This window comes from Vidua chalybeata, chromosome 33 (genome assembly GCF_026979565.1).
Source record: "Vidua chalybeata isolate OUT-0048 chromosome 33, bVidCha1 merged haplotype, whole genome shotgun sequence".
Classification (NCBI taxonomy): domain Eukaryota; kingdom Metazoa; phylum Chordata; class Aves; order Passeriformes; family Viduidae; genus Vidua; species Vidua chalybeata.
The window spans coordinates 985,676-1,004,413 of record NC_071562.1 but is presented as its reverse complement, the minus strand read 5'-3'; the positions used below and the strand labels follow the sequence as shown (position 1 = coordinate 1,004,413).

Below are 18,738 nucleotides of genomic sequence, written 5' to 3'. Positions count from 1 at the left end.
TTTGGGGTGGGAAAATGGGAATTTTGGGTGAAAAATTAGTAATTTTGGGTATAAAAATGGGAATTTGGGGGGGAAAACAGGAATTTGGGTGAAAAATGGGAATTTTGGGGTGAAAAAATGGGAATTTGGGTATAAAAATGGAAATTTGGGTCTAAAAATGGGAATTTGGGTGGGAAAACGGGAATTGGGGTGAAAAAATGGGAATTTGGGGTGGAAAATGGGAATTTGGGGTGGGAAAAATGGGAATTTTGGGTATGAAAATGGGAATTTGGGGCGGGAAAATGGGAATTTGGGGTGGAAAATGGGATTTTTCTTGGAAAAAATATTTATTAGGGATGGGAAAAGTGGGATTTGGGGTGGGAAAAGGAGATTTGGGGTGGGAAAAGAAGGATTTCGAATGGGAAAATTGGGATTTCTGCTGGGAAAGGGAGATTTTGGGGTGGGAAAAATGGGATTTGGGGTAGGAAAAAATGGGATTTTTCCTGGGGAAAAAAAAAAAAAAAAGCACCACGAGTTCCTGGGCTGGATCCAACTTTTATTCCTGCCACAATTCCCAAATTTCCAACCCGGAATTCCGGCCTCGAGGATTCCTGGGAATTCCTGAAATCCCCACTGGGGTTTTTTTTGGGATTCTGCCCCCATTTTTTGGGGTTTTTTCCTCATTTTTGGAGTTTTTTCCCCCTTTTTTTTTTGGTTTTTTTTTTCTCCATTTTTTTTGGGTGGTCTCCCCTGGATTTGGGGGATCCCAAAATTCTTCTGGAAATCCCAAAAAAATCCACTTGGAAATCCCAAAATCCTCAGCGGGGGGGGGGATCCCAAAATTCCCCTGGGAACCCCAAAATTCTTCTGGAAGATCCCAAAATTCCATTGGACCCCAAATTCCCGATCCCTGGGGGATCAGGGGGGGGTCCCGAATTCCCAATTTTTTTTTTCCCCCCCTCTCAGTTTTTCTTTTTCCGTGGGAAATTCGGGATTTTCCGGGGGGTCAGGAGCTTCCCACGGCGGGATTTGGGGTTTTTGGGGTGGGATTTGGGATTTTGGGGATTTCCTGGGTGGGATTTGGGATTTTTGGGGTGGGATTTGGGATTTTTGGGGTTTTCCAGGTGGGATTTTGGATTTCCTGGGTGGGATTTGGGATTTTTGGGATTTCCTGGATGGGATTTGGGATTTTTGGGGTGGGATTTGGGATTTTTGGGGTTTCCTGGGTGGGATTTGGGATTTTTGGGATTTCCCAGGTGGGATCTGGAGGTTCCAGGTTGGGATTTTGGGGTTTCCTGTTGGGATTTGGGGGTCCCAGTTTTCCTGGGGTGGGATTTGGGGTCTTTGGGATGTCTTGGGTGGGATTTTTGGGATCCAGGGTGGGATTTTGGGCTTCCAGGTGTGAATTTTTGGGTTCCTGGTGTGAATTTTTGGGATCCAGGTGTGAATTTTTGGGATCCAGGGTGGGATTTTCGGGTTCCAGATGTGAATTTTTGGGATCCAGGTGTGAATTTTTGGGTTCCTGGTGTGAATTTTTGGGATCCAGGGTGGGATTTTGGGGTTCCAGGTGTGGATTTTGGGGTTCCAGGTGTGGATTTTGGGGTTCCAGGTGTGGATTTTGGGCTCCTCTTCCGTCGTTTCCGCGCTCGGGGCGCGGCCGAGGGGCTTCGCTTCCTCTTGGAGTGACCAGGGAACAAATCTGGGGGGAAAAGAGGGAAAAATGGGAATTTACAGGGGAAAAAAATGGAATTTAGGGATGGAAAATCGGGGTTTGGGAGAATAAAAATGGGATTTGGGGGAAAAAAAATTGGGATTTGGGGGAAAAAATTCGGATTTTTGGGAAAAAAGTTGGGATTTGGGGGGAACAAATTAGGATTAAGGGGGGAAAAAATGGAATTTTAGGAATGGAAAATTGGGATTTGGGTGGGAAAAATGGAATTTTAGGAATGGAAAATTGGGATTTGTGGAATGTTGGGATTTTGGGTGCCAGGACGGCCCCGGAAGTGTCAGAGCGTTTACTTTGATCCCAAATCACGGAAATTCAGGAATTTTGCGTCATCAGCCACTTCCGGGGAGGGAAAACTCACCTGGAAATTCCCAAACTCACCTGGAACCCCCAAAATTTCCCTTTTTCTCCCCTAAAACTCACCTGGAACCCCCAAATTTCACCTGGAACACCCTAAAATTCACCTGAAACCCCCAAAATTTCCCTTTATCTCCCCTAAACTCACCTGGAATTCCCCAAAACTCACCTGGATCCCCCAAAACTCACCTGGAATTCCCCAAAACTCACCTGGACCCCTCCCAAATCTCACCTGGACCCCTCCCAAATCTCACCTGGACCCCCCAAGCTCACCTGGCCGGGGCTCACCTGTGTCAGGCTCCTCCCCCAGCTCCTGTCTGTAATACTCGGCCTCGTCCTCGTCCGACGGCTCGGCCTCACCTGCCTCAGGTGCGCCGGGGTCCTCGGCATCGCTGTCACCTCCTGGCACACCTGTGGCACCTGTGGCACCTGGCACACCTGTGGCACCTGCAGCCCGGCCCATCCCGGCCAGGCTGCGCTGCCTGGGGAGAGACAGGTGAGGGGACAGGTGAGGCACAGGTGAGGGACAGGTGAGGGACAGGTGAGGGGACAGGGGAGGGACAGGTGAGGGACAGGTGAGGGACAGGTGGGGACAGGTGAGGGGACAGCTGGGGATGGATCTGCCCAGGCTGCCCCACCTGGGGGAGCCTCACCTGTGTAACCTCACCTGTGTGACCTTTGTACCTTCACTTGTGTGACTTCACCTGTGTGACCTCACCTGTGTGACCCTCTTCACCTGGGAGGCCCCTGCCACCCTCACCTGTCCCTGGCACACCTGGCACACCTGTCCTCACCTGTCCCTGGCACACCTGTGTCCCTGTCCTCACCTGTCCCTGGCACACCTGTGTCCCTGGCACACCTGTCCCTGGCACACCTGTGTCCTTGGCACACCTGTCCCTGTCCCACCTGTCCTCACCTGTCCCTGGCACACCTGTCCCTGGCACACCTGTGTCCCTGGCACACCTGTCCCTGGCACACCTGTGTCCCCTGGCACACCTGTTCCTGTCCCACCTGTCCTCACCTGTCCCTGGCACACCTGTGTCCCTGGCACACCTGTCCCTGTCCCACCTGTCCTCACCTGTCCCTGGCACACCTGTCCCTGGCACACCTGTGTCCCTGGCACACCTGTCCCTGGCACACCTGTGTCCCCTGGCACACCTGTTCCTGTCCCACCTGTCCTCACCTGTCCCTGGCACACCTGTCCTTGGCACACCTGTTCCTGTCCCACCTGTCCTCACCTGTCCCTGTCCCACCTGTCCTCACCTGTCCCTGGCACACCTGTCCTCACCCGTCCCTGGCACACCTGTTCCTGTCCCACCTGTCCTCACCTGTCCCTGGCACACCTGTGTCCCTGGCACACCTGTTCCTGTCACACCTGTCCTCACCTGTGCCGTTCCCGCTGCTGCCGTTTCCGCTCCAGGTTCTGCTCCTGCTCCCGGCGCCGCTCCGCCCTCACCTGCAGCCGCCGCTCCCGCCGGGCCAGCAGCTCCCGCAGCTCCGCCTCACCTTTGGGGGCTGCGGGGGGGGAACACACCTGTGACACACCTGGGCACAGCTGGGACACAGCTGTACACACCTGTGACACACCTGGGGCACAGCTGGGACACAGCTGTGACACACCTGGGGCACAGCTGTACACACCTGGGCACAGCTGTGACACACCTGGGCACACCTGGGGCACAGCTGTACACACCTGTACACAGCTGGGACACACCTGTAGCACACCTGTGACACACCTGGGCACAGCTGGGACACAGCTGTACACACCTGGGCACACCTGTGCACACCTGGGCACAGCTGGGACACACCACACCAGCAGCTCCCGCAGCTCCGCCTCACCTTTGGGGGCTGCGGGGGAACACACCTGTGACACACCTGGGCACAGCTGGGATACACCTGGGACACACCTGGGCACAGCTGGGACACACCTGTGACACACCTGGGACACACCTGTGACACACCTGGGCAGAGGTGAGATCCCGCTCACACTGTCTCAGGTGTGTCCCCAGGTGTGTCCCTCACCTGTCCCAGGTGTGTCCCAGGTGTCCCCAGGTGTGTCCCTCACCTGTCCAGGTGTGTCACTCACCCAGGCCGTGGTACAGGACGTTGCCCTGTCCCCAGGTGTGTCCCTCACCCGTCCAGGTGTGTCCCTCACCTGTCCAGGTGTGTCACTCACCCAGGCCGTGGTACAGGACGTTGCCCTGGCCCAGCCCCTCCTCCACCTTCAGCAGCTGCAGCGTCAGACGGGGCCCGATCTGGACAGGTGAGACAGGACAGGTGAGACAGGACAGGTGACACAGGACAGGTGAGACAGGACAGGTGAGACAGGTGACAGGTGAGACAGGGACAGGTGAGACAGGACAGGTGAGACAGGGACAGGTGAGACAGGAACAGGTGACACAGGGACAGGTGACACAGGGACAGGTGAGACAAGGACAGGTGACACAGGACAGGTGAGACAGGGACAGGTGAGACAGGGACAGGGGACAGGGACAGGTGAGACAGGACAGGTGAGACACGGACAGGAACAGGTGAGACAGGACAGGTGAGACAGGACAGGTGACACAGGTGACAGGTGACACAGGGACAGGTGAGACATGGACAGGTGAGACAGGAACAGGTGAGACAGGGACAGGTGAGACAGGGACAGGTGAGACAGGGACAGGTGAGACAGGACAGGTGACACAGGTGACAGGTGAGACAGGACAGGTGACACAGGACAGGTGAGACAGGACAGGTGAGACAGGACAGGTGACCCGGGGACCCCGGTGAGCTGCGGGGTCACCTGGGCACCGTCCCCACCTGTCCCCATCCCCCCGTGTGCCCCTTAATGTCCCCTCGGTGTCCCCAATGTCCCCAATGTCCCCTCAGTGTCACCTCGGTCAGCCTGACGGTGCTCTGTGTCACCCCAATGTCCCCAATGATGTCCCCAGTGATGTCCCCAATGTCCCCTCAGTGTCCCCAATGTCCCCAGTGTCCCCGTTGTCACCTCGGTCAGCCTCACGGCGCTCTGTTGTGTCACCCCAATGTCCCCAATGATGTCCCCAATGTCCCCTCAGTGTCCCCAGTGTCCCCGTTGTCACCTCTGTCAGTCTCACGGCGCTCTGTTGTGTCACGGTGTTACCCAGTGATGTCCCCAATGTCCCCAGTGATGTCCCCAATGTCCCCAATGTCCCCGTTGTCACCTCGGTCAGCCTCACGGCGCTCTGTTGTGTCACGGTGTTACCCAGTGATGTCCCCAATGTCCCCTCAGTGTCCCCAGTGTCCCCGTTGTCACCTCGGTCAGCCTCACGGCGCTCTGTTGTGTCACGGTGTTACCCAGTGATGTCCCCAATGTCCCCAATGTCCCCGTTGTCACCTCGGTCAGCCTCACGGCGCTCTGCTGTGTCACCCCAATGTCCCCAGTGATGTCCCCAATGTCCCCTCAGTGTCCCCAATGTCCCCAATGTCCCCGTTGTCACCTCGGTCAGCCTCACGGCGCTCTGTTGTGTCACCCCAATGTCCCCAATGATGTCCCCAATGTCCCCTCAGTGTCCCCGTTGTCACCTCGGTCAGCCTCACGGCGCTCTGTTGTGTCACCCCAATGTCCCCTCAGTGTCCCCAATGTCCCCTCAGTGTCCCCAATGTCCCCGTTGTCACCTCGGTCAGTCTCACGGCGCTCTGTTGTGTCACCCCAATGTCCCCTCAGTGTCCCCAATGTCCCCGTTGTCACCTCGGTCAGCCTCACGGCGCTCTGTTGCGTCACGGCGTTGCCGCGCCCGGCGCAGTTCTGGGGCAGTTCCAGAACGTTCTGGGACCCGTCCGGCTCCGCCTCGCTCTCGGACAGGACAACGTCCCTGAGGGGACACGGACAGGGACAGTGACAGGGGACAGGGACAGGGACAGTGACAGGGACACTGACAGGTGACAGGACAACGTCCCTGAGGGGACACGGACAGGGACAGTGACAGGGACACGGACAGGGACAGTGACAGGGACAGGTGACAGGGACAGTGACAGGGACAGGGGACAGGGACAGGACAACGTCCCTTAGGGGACACGGACAGGGACAGTGACAGGGACAGGGGACAGGGACAGTGACAGTGACAGGTGACAGTGACAGGGACACTGACAGGGACAGGTGACACAGACAGGGGACACGGACAGGGACAGGTGACACCTCTGGGGACAGGTGACACCTCTGGAGGTGTCCCCAGGTCTCGTGTCCCCTGTCCCCTCCATGTCCTCAGCAGTGTCCCCAGGTACCCCAGGAGGACATTCCTGTGTCCCCAATGTCCCCAGGTGTCCCCAGGTGTCCCAGGTGTGTCCCCAATGTCCCCAAGGTGTCCCCAGGTGTCCCAGGTGTGTCCCCAATGTCCCCAAGGTGTCCCAGGTGTCCCCAAGGTGTCTCTGTGATGTCCCCAGGTGTCCCCAAGGTAACCCCGAGGTGTCCCCGATGTCCCCAAGGTGTCCCCGATGTCCCCAGGTGTCCCCAAGGTGTCCCCAAGGTGTCCCCAAGGTGTCCCCGATGTCCCCAAGGTGTCCCCAAGGTATCCCCAGGTGTCCCCAAGGTGTCCCCAATGTCCCTGTGGTGTCCCCAATGTCCCCAGGTGTCCCCAAGGTATCCCCAGGTGTCCCCAAGGTGTCCCCGATGTCCCCAAGGTGTCCCCGATGTCCCCAAGGTGTCCCCAGGTGTCCCTGATGTCCCCAATGTCCCCAAGGTGTCTCCAAGGTGCACCTGATGTCCCTGTGGTGTCCCCCGGTGTCCCCAAGGTGTCCCCAAGGTATCCCCCGGGTGTGTCCCCAAGGTAACCCCAAGGTGTCCCCAATGTCCCTGTGGTGTCCCCAAGGTGTCCCCAGGTGTCCCTGTGATGTCCCTGATGTCCCCAGGTGTCCCCAAAGTGTCTCTGTGATGTCCCCAGGTGTCCCCAGGTGTCCCCAAAGTGTCCCCAAGGTGTCCCCAGGTGTCCCCAAGGTGTCCCCAATGTCCCCAAGGTGTCCCCAAGGTGTCCCCCAGGTGTCCCCAGGTGTCCCCAAGGTGTCCCCAAGGTGTCCCCCAGGTGTCCCCAATGTCCCCAAGGTGTCCCCAGGTGTCCCAAGGTGTCCCCCAGGTGTCCCCAAGGTGTCCCCAGGTGTCCCCAATGTCCCCCAGGTGTCCCCAGGTGTCCCCCAGGTGTCCCCAGGTGTCCCCAAGGTGTCCCCAGGTGTCCCCAAGGTAACCCCGAGGTGTCCCCAGGTGTCCCCCAGGTGTCCCCAAGGTGTCCCCAGGTGTCCCCCAGGTGTCCCCAGGTGTCCCCAAGGTGTCCCCAGGTGTCCCCAAGGTAACCCCGAGGTGTCCCCAGGTGTCCCCCAGGTGTCCCCAAGGTGTCCCCAAGGTGTCCCCAATGTCCCCAAGGTGTCCCCAGGTGTCCCCAAGGTAACCCCGAGGTGTCCCCAAGGTGTCCCCAGGTGTCCCCCAGGTGTCCCCAAGGTGTCCCCAAGGTGTCCCCAATGTCCCCAAGGTGTCCCCGATGTCCCCAGGTGTCCCTGATGTCCCCAATGTCCCCAAGGTGTCTCCAAGGTGCACCTGATGTCCCTGTGGTGTCCCCCAGGTGTCCCCAATGTCCCCAAGGTGTCCCCAAGGTGTCCCAGGTGTGTCCCCAGGTGTCCCCAGGTGTCCCCACCCCGTGAGCAGCTGGCTGACGTCGTCCATCCTGGCCAGGTTCGGGAATTTCTCCTGGAGAATTTTCCGGAGGCCTCGGCTGAGCCCCACGGGCACCACCTGGACACTGCTGGATTGGGGGAAAAACGGGAAAAATGGGAAAAATGGGAAAAATGGGGAAAAATCAGGGAAAAACGGGAATGGGGGAGCACCTGGACACTGCTGGAGTGGGGGAAAAAACGGGAAAAATGGGAAAAATGGGGAAAAATCAGGGAAAACGGGAATGGGGGAGCACCTGGACACTGCTGGAGTGGGGGAAAAACGGGAAAAATGGGAAAAAATAATGGGAAAAATGGGAAAAAATGGGAAAAAATCAGGGAAAAACGGGAATGGGGGAGCACCTGGACACTGCTGGATTGGGGGAAAAAACGGGAAAAATGGGAAAAATGGGAAAAAACGGGAATGGGGGAGCACCTGGACACTGCTGGATTGGGGAAAAAACGGGAAAAATGGGAAAAAATAATGGGAAAAATGGGAAAAAATGGGAAAAAATCAGGGAAAAACGGGAATGGGGGAGCACCTGGACACTGCTGGATTGGGGAAAAAATGGGAAAAATGGGAAAAAACGGGAATGGGGGAGCACCTGGAAACTGCTGGAGTGGGGAAAAACGGGAAAAATGGGAAAAAAACGGGGAAAAATGGGCAAAAACGGGAATGGGGGAGCACCTGGACACTGCTGGAGTGGGGGAAAAAATGGGAAAAATGGGAAAAAACGGGAATGGGGGAGCACCTGGACACTGCTGGAGTGGGGAAAAACAGGAAAAATGGGGAAAAATCAGGGAAAAATGGGGAAAAATGGGGAAAAACGGGAATGGGGGAGCACCTGGACACTGCTGGATTGGGGGAAAAAACGGGAAAAATGGGAAAAAATAATGGGAAAAATGGGAAAAATCACGGGAAAATGGGAAAAAACGGGAATGGGGGAGCACCTGGACACTGCTGGATTGGGGAAAAAACGGGAAAAAATGGGAAAAATGGGGAAAAATGGGAAAAAATCAGGGAAAAACGGGAATGGGGGAGCACCTGGACACTGCTGGATTGGGGGAAAAATGGGAAAAATGGGAAAAAACGGGAATGGGGGAGCACCTGGAAACTGCTGGAGTGGGGGAAAAAACGGGAAAAATGGGAAAAAACCGGGGAAAAATGGGCAAAAATACGGGAAAAACGGGAATGGGGGAGCACCTGGACACTGCTGGATTGGGGAAAAAACGGGAAAAATGGGAAAAAATCAGGGAAAAATGGGAAAAATGGGGAAAAATCAGGGAAAAACGGGAATGGGGGAGCACCTGGGCAGTGCTGGATTGGGGAAAAAACGGGAAAAATGGGAAAAAACGGGAATGGGGGAGCACCTGGAAACTGCTGGAGTGGGGGAAAAAACGGGAAAAATGGGAAAAAAACGGGGAAAAATGGGAAAAAAATGGGAAAAAAACGGGAAAAAATGGGGAAAAATGAGGGAAAAACAGGAATGGGAGAGCACCTGGAAACTGCTGGAGTGGGGGAAAATGGGAAAAAATGGGAAAAATGGGAAAAATGGGAAAAAATGGGGAAAAACAGGAATGGGGGAGCACCTGGACACTGCTGGAGTGGGGGGAAAAACAGGAAAAATGGGAAAAATGGGGAAAAAACAGGGAAAAACGGGAATGGGGGAGCACCTGGACACTGCTGGAGTGGGGGGAAAATGGGAATTTGGGGAAAATCATGGAAAAAATGGGAAAAAATGGGAAAAACATGAAAAAAAAAGGGAAAAGTGGGAAAAAAATAATGGAAAAAACAGGAAAAAATGGGGAAAATCAGGGAAAAATGGGAATGTGGGAATGGGGAAGTACCTGGACACTGCTGGAGTGGGGGAAAAACGGGAATTTGGGGAAAATCTGGGGAAACTGGAACTTTGGGAATTCAGACCTTTGGGGATTTGGGAATTTGGGAATTCAGGAATTCGGGAATTCAGGACTTTGGGATTTCGGAATTTTGGGAATTAAGGAATTCAGGAATTTGGGAATTCAGGAATTTGGGAATTCGGGAATTCAGGAATTTAGGAATTCAGGAATTCGGGAATTTGGGAATTCAGGGTTTGGGAATTTGGGAATTCAGGATTTGGGAATTTGGGAATTCAGGACTTTGGGAATTTGGGAATTCAGGAATTTGGGAATTCGGGAATTCAGGAATTTGGGAATTCAGGAATTTAGGAATTCAGGATTTGGGAATTTGGGAATTCAGGAATTCGGGAATTTGGGAATTCAGGGTTTGGGAATTCAGGACTTTGGGAATTTGGGAATTCAGGACTTTGGGAATTTGGGAATTCGGGAATTTGGGAATTTGGGAATTTGGGAATTCAGGAATTCGGGAATTCAGGACTTTGGGATTTCGGAATTTTGGGAATTAAGGAATTCAGGAATTTGGGAATTCAGGATTTGGGAATTCAGGAATTTGGGAATTCAGGATTTGGGGATTTGGGAATTCAGGAATTTGGAATTTTGGGATTTCGGAACTTTGGGAATTCAGGAATTTGGGAATTCAGGAATTGGGAATTCGGGAATTCAGGAATTGGGAATTCGGGAATTCAGGACTTTGGGAATTCAGGAATTTGGGGCCTCACTAGTGCCGCAATTCCAGGAGCTGCGCCTCGGCGTCGTAGGAGATCAGCAAACAGCGGCGGATGGAGTTCAGGTTGACCTGAGGGAAAAACGGGAAAAATCCCAAAAAATCCCCCAAATCCCCAAAAATCCCCAAAATCCCAAAAAATCCCCAAAATCAAAAAAAATCCCCAAAATCCCAAAAATCCCCAAAATCCCAAAAATCCCTAAAATCCCAAAAAATCCCCCAAATTCCCAAAAAATCTCCAAATCCCAAAAAATCCCCAAAATCTCAAAAAATCCCCAAAATCCCCAAAATCCCAAAAAATCTCCAAAATCCCCAAACCCCCTTTTCCCTGGACCCAAATCCCCTTCTCCCTAATCCCAACCCCCAAATCCCCGTTTTCCCAAATCCCAGCTCCCAAATTCCCAAATTCCCGGACAATCCCCGGACAATTCCCAGATAATCCCCTGATCATTCCCAGATCATTCCTGGACAATTCCCAGATAATTTTGGCTAAAATTCCAGATAAAATTCTAGGATAATTCCCAGATTCAATCCCTGAACAATTCCCAGATAATTCCTGAATAATTCCCGGGTATTTCCCAGATAATTCCTGGAAAATTCCCAGGATTCTTGGGTAATTCCCAAACAATTCCCAAATAATTCCTGAATAATTCCTAAATAATTCCTGGGTATTTCCCAGATAAATCCTGGATAATTCCTGGGCAATTCCTGGGTATTTCCCAGATAATTCTGGATAAAATTCCAGATACAATTCCAAGATAATTCCCAGATAATCCCCAAATAATTCCCAAATAATTCCTGAATAAATCCCAAATAATCCCCGAATAAATCCCAGATAATCCCTGAATAAATCCCAGATAATCCCCGAATAAATCCCAAATAATTCCTGAATAAATCCCAAATAGTCCCCGAATAAATCCCAAATAATCCCCAAATAAATCCCAAATAATCCCTGAATAAATCCCAAATAATTCCTCAATAAATCCCAAATAATCCCTCAATAAATCCCAAATAATTCCTGAATAAATCCCAAATAATCCCCGAATAAATCCCAAATAATTCCTGAATAAATCCCAAATAGTCCCCGAATAAATCCCAAATAATTCCTGAATAAATCCCAAATAATTCCTGAATAAATCCCAAATAATTCCTGAATAAATCCCAAACAATCCCTGAATAATTCCCAAATAATTCCTGAATAAATCCCAAATAATCCCCGAATAAATCCCAAATATTCCCGGCTATTTCCCAGATAAACCCCGGATATTTCCGGGCGAATTCCGGATAAAATTCCCGGATTTTGGGCGCACCTTGTGGACGTTGAGGGCCGGGAACATCCCCTGGAACATCCCGGCCGTGAGCCGCAGCTCCGGCCGCGCCCCGAAACTGCCCAGCACCAGCAGGGGAGGGTGGCGGAACTGCTGCTCGTGCATGCGGTGCCTGCGCAGCGCCGAGACCACGTCCCGCACCAGGGAGTACTGGAAAGTGGGAAAAATGGGAAAAAATGGGAAAAAATCCCAAAAAAATCCCATTGAAATAGCCAAAATCCCATTAAAATCCCATTAAAATCCCATAAACATCCCCAGAACTGCTGCTCGTGCATGCGGTGCCTGCGCAGCGCCGAGACCACGTCCCGCACCAGGGAGTACTGGAAAGTGGGAAAAATGGGAAAAAATCCCAAAAAAATCCCATTGAAATAGCCAAAATCCCAAAAAAATCCCATTAAAATGGCCAAAATCCCATTAAAATCCCATTGAAATAGCCAAAATCCCATTAACATCCCCGGAACTGCTGCTCGTGCATGCGGTGCCTGCGCAGCGCCGAGACCACGTCCCGCACCAGGGAGTACTGGAAAGTGGGAAAAATGGGAAAAAATGGGAAAAAATCCCAAAAAAATCCCATTAAAATGGCCAAAATCCCATTAAAATCCCATTAGAATAGCCAAAACCCCATAAACATCCCCGGAACTGCTGCTCGTGCATGCGGTGCCTGCGCAGCGCCGAGACCACGTCCCGCACCAGGGAGTACTGGAAAGTGGGAAAAATGGGAAAAAATCCCAAAAAAATCCCATTAAAATGGGAAAAAATCCCATTAAAATCCCATTAAAATAGCCAAAATCCCATTAAAATCCCCGGAACTGCTGCTCGTGCACGCGGTGCCGGCGCAGCGCCGAGACCACGTCCCGCACCAGGGAGTACTGGAAAGTGGGAAAAATGGGAAAAAATGGGAAAAAATCCCATTAAAATGGGAAAAATCCCATTAAAATCCCATTAGAATAGCCAAAATCCCATAAACATCCCCGGAACTGCTGCTCGTGCATGCGGTGCCGGCGCAGCGCCGAGACCACGTCCCGCACCAGGGAGTACTGGAAAGTGGGAAAAATGGGAAAAAATGGGAAAAAATGGGAAAAAATCCCAAAAAAATTCATTAAAATGGGAAAAATCCCATTAAATCCCATAAAATCCCATAAAAGTTCCATTAAAATCCCATAAAAATCCCATAAAATCCCATTAAAATCCCCGGAACACCAGGGAGTGCTGGAATGGGGAAAAAATGGGAAAAAAATCCCGAAAAAATTCATTACAATGGGAAAAATCCCATTCAAATCCCGTAAAAATCCCATTAAAATCCCATAAAAATCCCATTAAAATACCATAAAATCCCCCCCAGGATGATCTCTGGAATTGCTGCTCCCAAAATTCCCAAAATTCCCGGAATTCCCGGACGCACCTGCAGCACTTTGAAGGTCAGGGTGGGACCCCCCGGCAGCCGGAAAATTTTCTGGGAAGGAGAAAAAGTGGGAAAATCCCATAAAAATCCCATAAAAATCCTGGAAAATCCCAGAAAAATCCTGGGATAAATCCCAGGAAATTCTGGGAAAATCCCAAGAAAAATCCCATTAGAATGCCAGAAAAATCCTGGGAAAATCCTGGGAAAAATCCCAGAAAAATCCTGGGAAAATCCCATTAAAATCCCAGAAAAATCCCAGCAAATTCTGGGAAAATCCCATTAAAATCCCATAAAAATCCTGGGAAAATCCCAGAAAAATCCTGGGAAAATCCCAGGAAAAATCCCATTAAAATCCTATAAAAATCCTGGGAAAATCCCAGAAAATTCCAGGGAAAAACCCAGAAAAATCCCATAAAAATCCCAGAAAATCCCAGAAAAATTCCATTAAAATCCTGGGAAAATCCCATTGAAGTCCTGGGAAAATCCCAGAAGATTCCTGGGAAAATCCCATAAAAATCCCATAAAATCCCTTAAAAATCCCATTAAATCCCATGCAAATCCCATTAAAATCCCAGAAAAATCCAAGAAAATTCCTGGCAACATCCCAGAAAAATTCCATAAAAATCCTGGGAAAATCCCATAAAAATCCCATAAAATCCCTTAAAACCCCCATTAAATCCCATAAAAATCCCATTAAAATTCCATTAAAATCCTGGGAAAATCCCATTGAAGTCCTGGGAAAATCCCATAAAAATCCAGGGAAAATCCAGGGAAAATCCCATAAAATTCCCGGGAAAATCCCATAAAAATCCCGGAAAATCCCATTAAATCCCATAAAATTCCTGGGAAATTCCCGGGAAATCCCCACTTCCCGAGCCCCAATCCCGGACCCATCAGAGCGTTTACTTTGGGATCAATCACAGAATTTGGGATCGATCATGGAAAATTCCTTCATCCCCTGGCTCCGGGAAGGGTTTGGGAGCCCCTGGAATTCCCAAAATTCCCGGAATTCCCGGGGTTCTCACCAGGTTGATCCCGGTTTGGGATTTGCTCAGCACCAGGAACTGGGAGACTCCCAAGGGCCCGGCCACGGCCACCAGATCCCGCAGGGAATTGCTCCGGCGCACCTGGAAAATCCCAAAATCCCTCAGCCCAGAATTCCTGGGATCCCAAAATTCCTGAGCCCAAATTCCTGAATCCTAAAATTCCTGACCCCAAAAATCCTGGGATCCCAAAATTCCCTGAGCCCAAATTCCTGAGCCCAAAATTCCTGGGATCCCAAATTCCTGAATCCCAAAATCCCTGAGCCCAAATTCCTGGGATCCCAAATTCCTGATCCCAAAAATCCTGGGATCCCAAAATTCCTGAGCCCAAAAATTCCTGAGATCCCAAATTCCTGAATCCTAAAATTCCTGAATCCCAAAATCCCTGAGCCCAAAATTCCTGGGATCCCAAAATTCCTGAGAGCCCAAAAATCCTGAATCCTAAAATCCCTGAGCCCAAAATTCCCTGATCCCAAATTCCTGAGATCCTAAAATCCCTGAGCCCAAAAATCCTGACCCCAAAAATCCTGGGATCCCAAAATTCCCTGATCCCAAATTCCTGAATCCCAAAATCCCTGAGCCCAAATTCCTGGGATCCCAAATTCCTGGGATCCCAAAATTCCTGAGCCCAAAACCCCTGAGATCTCAAAATTCCTGAGATCCCAAATTCCTGGGATCCTAAAATTCCTGAGCCCAAAATTCCTGAGATCCCAAATTCCTGAATCTTAAAATCCCTGAGCCCAAAAATCCCTGATCCCAAATTCCTGAGATCCGAAATTCCTGAATCCTAAAATTCCTGAGCCAAAAAATCCTGGGATCCCAAATTCCTGAGATCCCAAAATCCCTGAGCCCAAAAACCCTGATCCCAAAATTCCTGGGCCCAAAATTCCTGGGATCCCAAAATTCCTGAGATCCCAAATTCCTGAATCCCAAAAATCCTGAGATCCCAAATTCCTGAATCCCAAAAATCCCTGATCCCAAAATTCCTGAGATCCAGAATTCCTGAATCCTAAAATTCCTGAATCCTAAAATTCCTGAATCCCAAAATCCCTGAGCCCAAAATTCCTGGGATCCCAAAATTCCTGAATCCCAAAAATCCTGGGATCCCAAAATCCCTGAGCCCAAAATTCCTGGGATCCCAAAATTCCTGAGCTCCCAAATTCCTGAATCCTAAAAATCCTGGGATCCCAAATATCCCAAAATCCCCAATCCCAATGTCCCCAGCTGTGCCCAGCTGTGCCCACGTGTGTTTTTGGGTGTGCCCAGGTGTGTCCCAGCTGTGCCCAGCTGTGCCCAGGTCTATCCCAGCTGTGCCCAGGTGTGTCCCAGCTGTGCCCAGGTGTATCCCAGGTGTATCCCAGCTGTGCCCAGCTGTGCCCAGGTCTATCCCAGGTCTATCCCAGCTGTGCCCAGGTCTATCCCAGGTCTATCCCAGCTGTGCCCAGGTGTATCCCAGGTATATCCCAGGTGTATCCCAGCTGTGCCCAGGTCTATCCCAGCTGTGCCCAGGTCTATCCCAGCTGTGCCCAGGTGTATCCCAGCTGTGCCCAGGTGTATCCCAGGTCTATCCCAGCTGTGCCCAGCTGTGCCCAGCTGTGCCCAGGTGTATCCCAGCTGTGCCCAGGTGTGTCCCAGCTGTGCCCAGGTCTATCCCAGCTGTGCCCAGCTGTGCCCAGCTGTGCCCAGGTGTATCCCAGGTCTATCCCAGCTGTGCCCAGGTGTATCCCAGGTCTATCCCAGCTGTGCCCAGGTGTATCCCAGGTCTATCCCAGCTGTGCCCAGGTGTGTCCCAGGTGTGTCCCAGCTGTGCCCAGGTCTATCCCAGGTGTATCCCAGCTGTGCCCAGCTGTGCCCAGGTCTATCCCAGCTGTGCCCAGGTGTGCCCAGGTGTATCCCAGCTGTGCCCAGGTGTGTCCCAGCTGTGCCCAGCTGTGCCCAGGTGTATCCCAGGTCTATCCCAGCTGTGCCCAGGTCTATCCCAGGTCTATCCCAGCTGTGCCCAGGTGTATCCCAGGTATATCCCAGGTGTATCCCAGCTGTGCCCAGGTCTATCCCAGCTGTGCCCAGGTCTATCCCAGCTGTGCCCAGGTGTATCCCAGCTGTGCCCAGGTGTATCCCAGGTCTATCCCAGCTGTGCCCAGCTGTGCCCAGCTGTGCCCAGGTGTATCCCAGCTGTGCCCAGGTGTGTCCCAGCTGTGCCCAGGTCTATCCCAGCTGTGCCCAGCTGTGCCCAGCTGTGCCCAGGTGTATCCCAGGTCTATCCCAGCTGTGCCCAGGTGTATCCCAGGTCTATCCCAGCTGTGCCCAGGTGTATCCCAGGTCTATCCCAGCTGTGCCCAGGTGTGTCCCAGGTGTGTCCCAGCTGTGCCCAGGTCTATCCCAGGTGTATCCCAGCTGTGCCCAGCTGTGCCCAGGTCTATCCCAGCTGTGCCCAGGTGTGCCCAGGTGTATCCCAGCTGTGCCCAGGTGTGTCCCAGCTGTGCCCAGCTGTGCCCAGGTGTATCCCAGGTCTATCCCAGCTGTGCCCAGGTCTATCCCAGCTGTGCCCAGGTGTGTCCCAGCTGTGCCCAGCTGTGCCCAGGTGTATCCCAGGTCTATCCCAGCTGTGCCCAGGTGTATCCCAGGTCTATCCCAGCTGTGCCCAGCTGTGCCCAGCTGTGCTCACCTGCAGCTTCCTGGCCGTGAAGGGCTCCAGGACCCTCCGCAGGTCCCGGCAGAGGCTCCGGAGGCTCCGCCCGGCGCGGCCGCGCGGGAACACGAAGGAATGAGGGACGGAGGAGAATTCCTGCAGGGAGCGCTGCCGGGCCCGAGCCCGCTGAGCCCGCTGGAAACGGCTCTGGGGATAAAAATATACATCCCAAATTATCCTAAAATATCCCAAATTATCCCAAATTATCCTAAAATATCCCAAAATATCCCAAATTATCCTAAAATATCCTAAAATATCCTAAAATATCCCAAATTATCCTAAATTATCCTAAAATATCCCAAATTATCCTAAAATATCCCAAATTATCCTAAAATATCCCAAATTATCCCAAATTATCCTAAAATATCCCAAATTATCCCAAACTATCCCAAATTATCCTAAAATATCCCAAATTATCCTAAAATATCCCAAATTATCCCAAATTATCCTAAAATATCCCAAATTATCCTAAAATATCCCAAATTATCCTAAATTATCCTAAAATATCCCAAATTATCCTAAAATATCCCAAATTATCCCAAATTATCCTAAAATATCCCAAATTATCCCAAACTATCCCAAATTATCCTAAAATATCCCAAATTATCCCAAATTATCCTAAAATATCCCAGATTATCCTAAATTATCCTAAAATATCCCAAATTATCCCAAAATTACCCTAAAATACCCCAAAATTATCCCGAAATATCTAAAATTAATCAAAAATTATCCCAAAATTATCCCAAAATACCCTAAAATATCCCAAACTATCCCAAACTATCCTAAATTATCCCAAATTATCCTAAATTATTCCACAATTAACCCAAAATTATCCTAAAATATCCCAAAATATCCAAAATTATCCTAAAATTATCGCCAAATTATCCTAAATTATCCCAAAATTTCTGGGAAAATTCTGGAAAAAAAAAAAAAAAAACAAAATTCTGGGAAAAAAAAAACCCAAAAAATTCGGAAAATCCCTAAAAATTTTGGGGATTTTTCCCACTCACGATTCCCAAATTTTGGGCTTTTCCCCCTCAATAATTCCCAAATTTTGGGATTTTTCCCCCCAACAATTCCCAATTTGGGATCCCGAACTCCTCCCGCCGCTTTTTTCCCGCTCCCGCCTCATTCCCGAGCGTTCCCCATGCCGGCTTTTCCCGCGTTTTTCCCGGTTTTTTCCCGCGTTTTTCCCGGTTTTTTCCCGGGTTTTTCCCGGTTTTTCCCGGTTTTTTCCCCGTTTTTTCGCGGTTTTTCGCGGTTTTTTCGCGGTTTTTTCCCGGTTTTTCGCGGTTTATCCCGATTTTTCGCGGTTTATCCCGGTTTTTCGCGGGTTTTTCCCGGTTTTTTCCCGTTTTTTCCCGGTTTTCTCCCGTTTTTCCCGCCCGACCTTTCCGGGCCGCCCCATCCCGGCGCCGCCGCGTGGCCTCCGCTACTTCCTGTGTTCCCCCAACTCCTTCCGGCTACATCCGGTGCGTCACTTCCGTTCGCTTCCGGGTGTCAAGTGTTTCCTCCATTTGAGTTCCGTTGGCTTGGAACCCCGAAATCTCCCCCCAAAAAAATCCCAAAAAAATCCCAAAAAATCCCAAAAAAATCCCAAAAAAATCCCAAAATCCCCCCCAGGGACCCCAAAACCCCCGGCGCGGCAGAGAATGAGAGCGAGCGGCTGTGGGAGGAGTTTTGGGTTTAATGGAGAACCCCAAAGTCCCCCCGAGGTGTGGAGGGGACCCCAAAAAATTCTCCAAAATTCCTCCCAAAATTCTCCCCAAATCCCCCCAAAATCCCCCCAAAATTCCCCAAAATCCCCCCAAATCCCCCCAAAATCCCTCCAAATCTCCCCAAAATTCCCCAAATTCCCACAAATCCCCCAAAAAATGCCCAAGATCGCCCAAAATCCCCCCCCAAAAAAAAAAACAAACCTCCCCAAAACTCC

At 51.2% G+C, this 18,738-nt stretch overlaps 1 protein-coding gene across 4 annotated transcripts; it reads right to left on the bottom strand.

Moving 5' to 3' along the window:
* Window positions 1-514: 514 nt before the first annotated feature.
* PPAN (peter pan homolog) lies at window positions 515-18,252 on the bottom strand. 4 transcript variants are annotated; one of them, XM_053968296.1, is made up of 12 exons: window positions 18,196-18,252; window positions 16,782-16,952; window positions 14,099-14,200; window positions 13,074-13,124; window positions 11,654-11,821; window positions 10,339-10,415; window positions 7,705-7,812; window positions 5,775-5,898; window positions 4,239-4,317; window positions 3,448-3,577; window positions 2,351-2,544; window positions 515-1,678 (listed from the first exon to the last, which is right to left on the bottom strand). In XM_053968296.1, the coding sequence occupies exons 1-12, from the start codon at window positions 18,211-18,213 to the stop codon at window positions 942-944; spliced, it is 1,959 nt and encodes a 652-aa protein (XP_053824271.1). In that variant the 5' UTR covers window positions 18,214-18,252; the 3' UTR covers window positions 515-941. The 4 variants fall into 4 exon arrangements, with proteins under 4 accessions (XP_053824271.1, XP_053824270.1, XP_053824268.1 ...); XM_053968295.1 differs by lacking the exons at window positions 11,654-11,821; window positions 13,074-13,124; window positions 14,099-14,200 and having other exon boundaries at window positions 515-1,205; window positions 1,236-1,678; XM_053968293.1 differs by lacking the exons at window positions 11,654-11,821; window positions 13,074-13,124; window positions 14,099-14,200.
* Window positions 18,253-18,738: the final 486 nt, after the last annotated feature.